Source organism: Humulus lupulus, chromosome 1 (genome assembly GCF_963169125.1).
Source record: "Humulus lupulus chromosome 1, drHumLupu1.1, whole genome shotgun sequence".
In the NCBI taxonomy this organism is placed as follows: Eukaryota; Viridiplantae; Streptophyta; class Magnoliopsida; order Rosales; family Cannabaceae; genus Humulus; species Humulus lupulus.
Window position 1 is genome coordinate 98,001,347 of NC_084793.1, and position 2,396 is coordinate 98,003,742.

Here is a 2,396-nt window from a genome sequence, read left to right on the forward strand (position 1 = left end):
GAAACATGTTTTAGGATATCTCGTATTAATTTGTTTAATATTAGATATACATGAAAATAAATAAAGATCCTGTATAAGTTTTCCTAACATAGTTGTCAATGCAAAAGTGAGAGATCGACGGTTAAGAAGGCCGCTAGATTTTTTGAAGTAGATCAAATAACGTCACTTATGGCGTAGATGTCTTTGACTAATCAGATTAAAGGTCTCACTGAAAATAAAGTAGTGGCTTGTTAAAAAACAGTGAATGTGGCTCAAGCTTCTAGTTTGAATGGGTTGGTGGATGAGCAAGGCCAATATGTAAACCGAAACTAAAATTTTAGGCCCAACAACAACTTGCCACTTATTACCATCCTGGCCTTCGCAATCATGAAAATTTTTCCTATGCCAACAACAGGAACGTTCTTCAACCACCACAAGAGCCAACTAGACAAATGGGGGAGAAGCCTTCGCAGTCACTTGAAGAGTTACTGAAGACTTACAAAGTGGATTTTAAGGCAAGGCCATATTGAAACGCATTGCACTAATATTGGGGCAATGATGAAGGCATTGGACACACAAGTGGGTCAATTGGCCAATACTATGAAGAATCAAATGTCTATATCTTTTCCTAGTGACATAGAGAAGAATCCAAAAGAGTGTAATGCCATTAATTTGAGGAGTGTAAAAGAATTGGAAGCTCCTATTGTTGAAAAGGAAGAGGTTGAGGAAATCCCCAAGAAGAGTGAGAATGAAGAAAGCAAGCCAAATGAGGAGATTCCAAAGAAAGATCCATTGGTGGTTAGACCGGGTTCAATTTCTTTTTCGGATAATTCACCCAAGATTACTACTCCATTACCATAACTCAATGATTCCATAAGAAGGAAATTTATGAGCAATTCAAGAAGTTTCTGAATATTTTCAGGAAAATCCATATCAACATTCCTTTTGTGGATGCTCTTGAACAAATGCCTAACTATGCTAAGTTTATGAAGGAGGTGATATCTAAGAAGCGTAAGTTAGAGGATTATGAGATGGCGAAGCTAACAGAAAAATGTAGTGCCATTATCAAGAGACAACTACCGGAAAAGTTGAAAGATCCAAGGAGTTTTACTATTCCATGTGTAATTGGTGAGCTACATATTGAGAAGGCCTTGTGTGATTTGGGTGCTAGTATTAATCTAATACCTCTCTTTATCTTTCAAAAGCTCAATCTTAGAGAGGTCACACCAACTACTATTTCATTACAATTGGCGGATCATTTTTTAATGTATCCTAGAGGTATCATTGAGGATGTATTAGTGAGGATTGATAGATTCATTTTTTCGGTTGACTTTGTTGTGCTTGACATTGAGGAAGACCAAGAAATTCCCATAATCTTGTTAAGACCTTTTCTTGCAACCGGAAAAGCTTTGATTGATGTCCATGATGGTAACTTGAATCTAAGGGTGAATTGTGAAGAAGTAAAGTTCAATATTATTAATGCCAAGAAGTTTCCCAAGGAGCAAGCATATTGTAAGAGAGTGGATGTAGTTACTCCATGTTTGAGAGACTTTTTCAAGAACATGTTTTGTAATGACCTTTTGGAATTATGTTTGACAACACTGATTTCTAAGGAGGACCTTGGGGCATGAATGATGTGGAGGTGGTTGATAGTGTCTTTGCTTTGGAGGCATTGCCGGTGGAAAAAGGAGGTACCAAAGAAGGAAGATATCTACAAAGCCCCAACTATTGATAATATCTTGGAGAAAAAAAATACTATTAGTGATGGGCTTGTCTTGAAGCAATTGCCCGCTCATCTTTGTTATGCATTTTTGGGAAATGAATCTACCAAACCCATAATTATATCGGCATCATTGAATTGGAAGGTGAAAGGAAGTTGTTAGAGACTTTAAAGAGGTGTTCATCAACCTTTGCTTGGTCAATTTTAGATATTAAAGGCATTAGTATGGCTATTTTCATGCACAAGATTTTTATGGAGGATTCTTATAAGCCTTATATTGAACATCAACGACAACTTAATTCAGCTATGAAGGAAGTTGTGAAAGCGGAAGTGTTGAAGCTATTGAATGCTTGAATTATTTATACCATTTTGGATAGTTCATGGGTGAAACCGGTTCAAGTGGTACCAAAGAAAGATGGGATGATTGTGGTTACCAATGAAAAGAATGAGTTAATTCCAACTCGTACTATGACGGGGTGAATAGTGTGTATTGATTAGAGAAAGCTTAATAAGGAAACTTGGAAATATCATTTTCCCTTGTCTTTCATCGACCAAATGTTAGATCGCTTGGCATGCCATGATTTCTATTGATTCCTTGATGGTTATTTGGAATATAATCAAATTGTTATTGCTTTGGAGGACCAAGAGATGACCACCTTTACTTGTCGATATGGTACGATCACCTATCGTAGGATGT

At 36.7% G+C, this 2,396-nt stretch overlaps 1 protein-coding gene across 1 annotated transcript; it reads left to right on the top strand.

The window, feature by feature from the left end:
* The first annotated feature begins 534 nt into the window (after positions 1-534).
* On the top strand, positions 535-1,610 carry LOC133818592 (uncharacterized). The gene is made up of 2 exons (XM_062251559.1): positions 535-777; positions 861-1,610. Exons 1-2 carry the CDS (start codon positions 535-537, stop codon positions 1,608-1,610), a joined length of 993 nt encoding a protein of 330 aa, XP_062107543.1.
* The last annotated feature ends 786 nt before the right edge of the window (positions 1,611-2,396 follow it).

What these genes read in the sequence shown, in the direction of transcription:
- LOC133818592 (XM_062251559.1), top strand. Translation starts at nt 535, where the DNA reads ATGATGAAGGCATTGGACACACAAGTGGGTCAATTGGCCAATACTATG. An exon ending in CAAAGAAAGATCCATTGGTG is followed by an intron (nt 778 to 860) that starts GTTAGACCGGGT and finishes TTCCATAAGAAG; the next exon opens with GAAATTTATGAGCAATTCAA.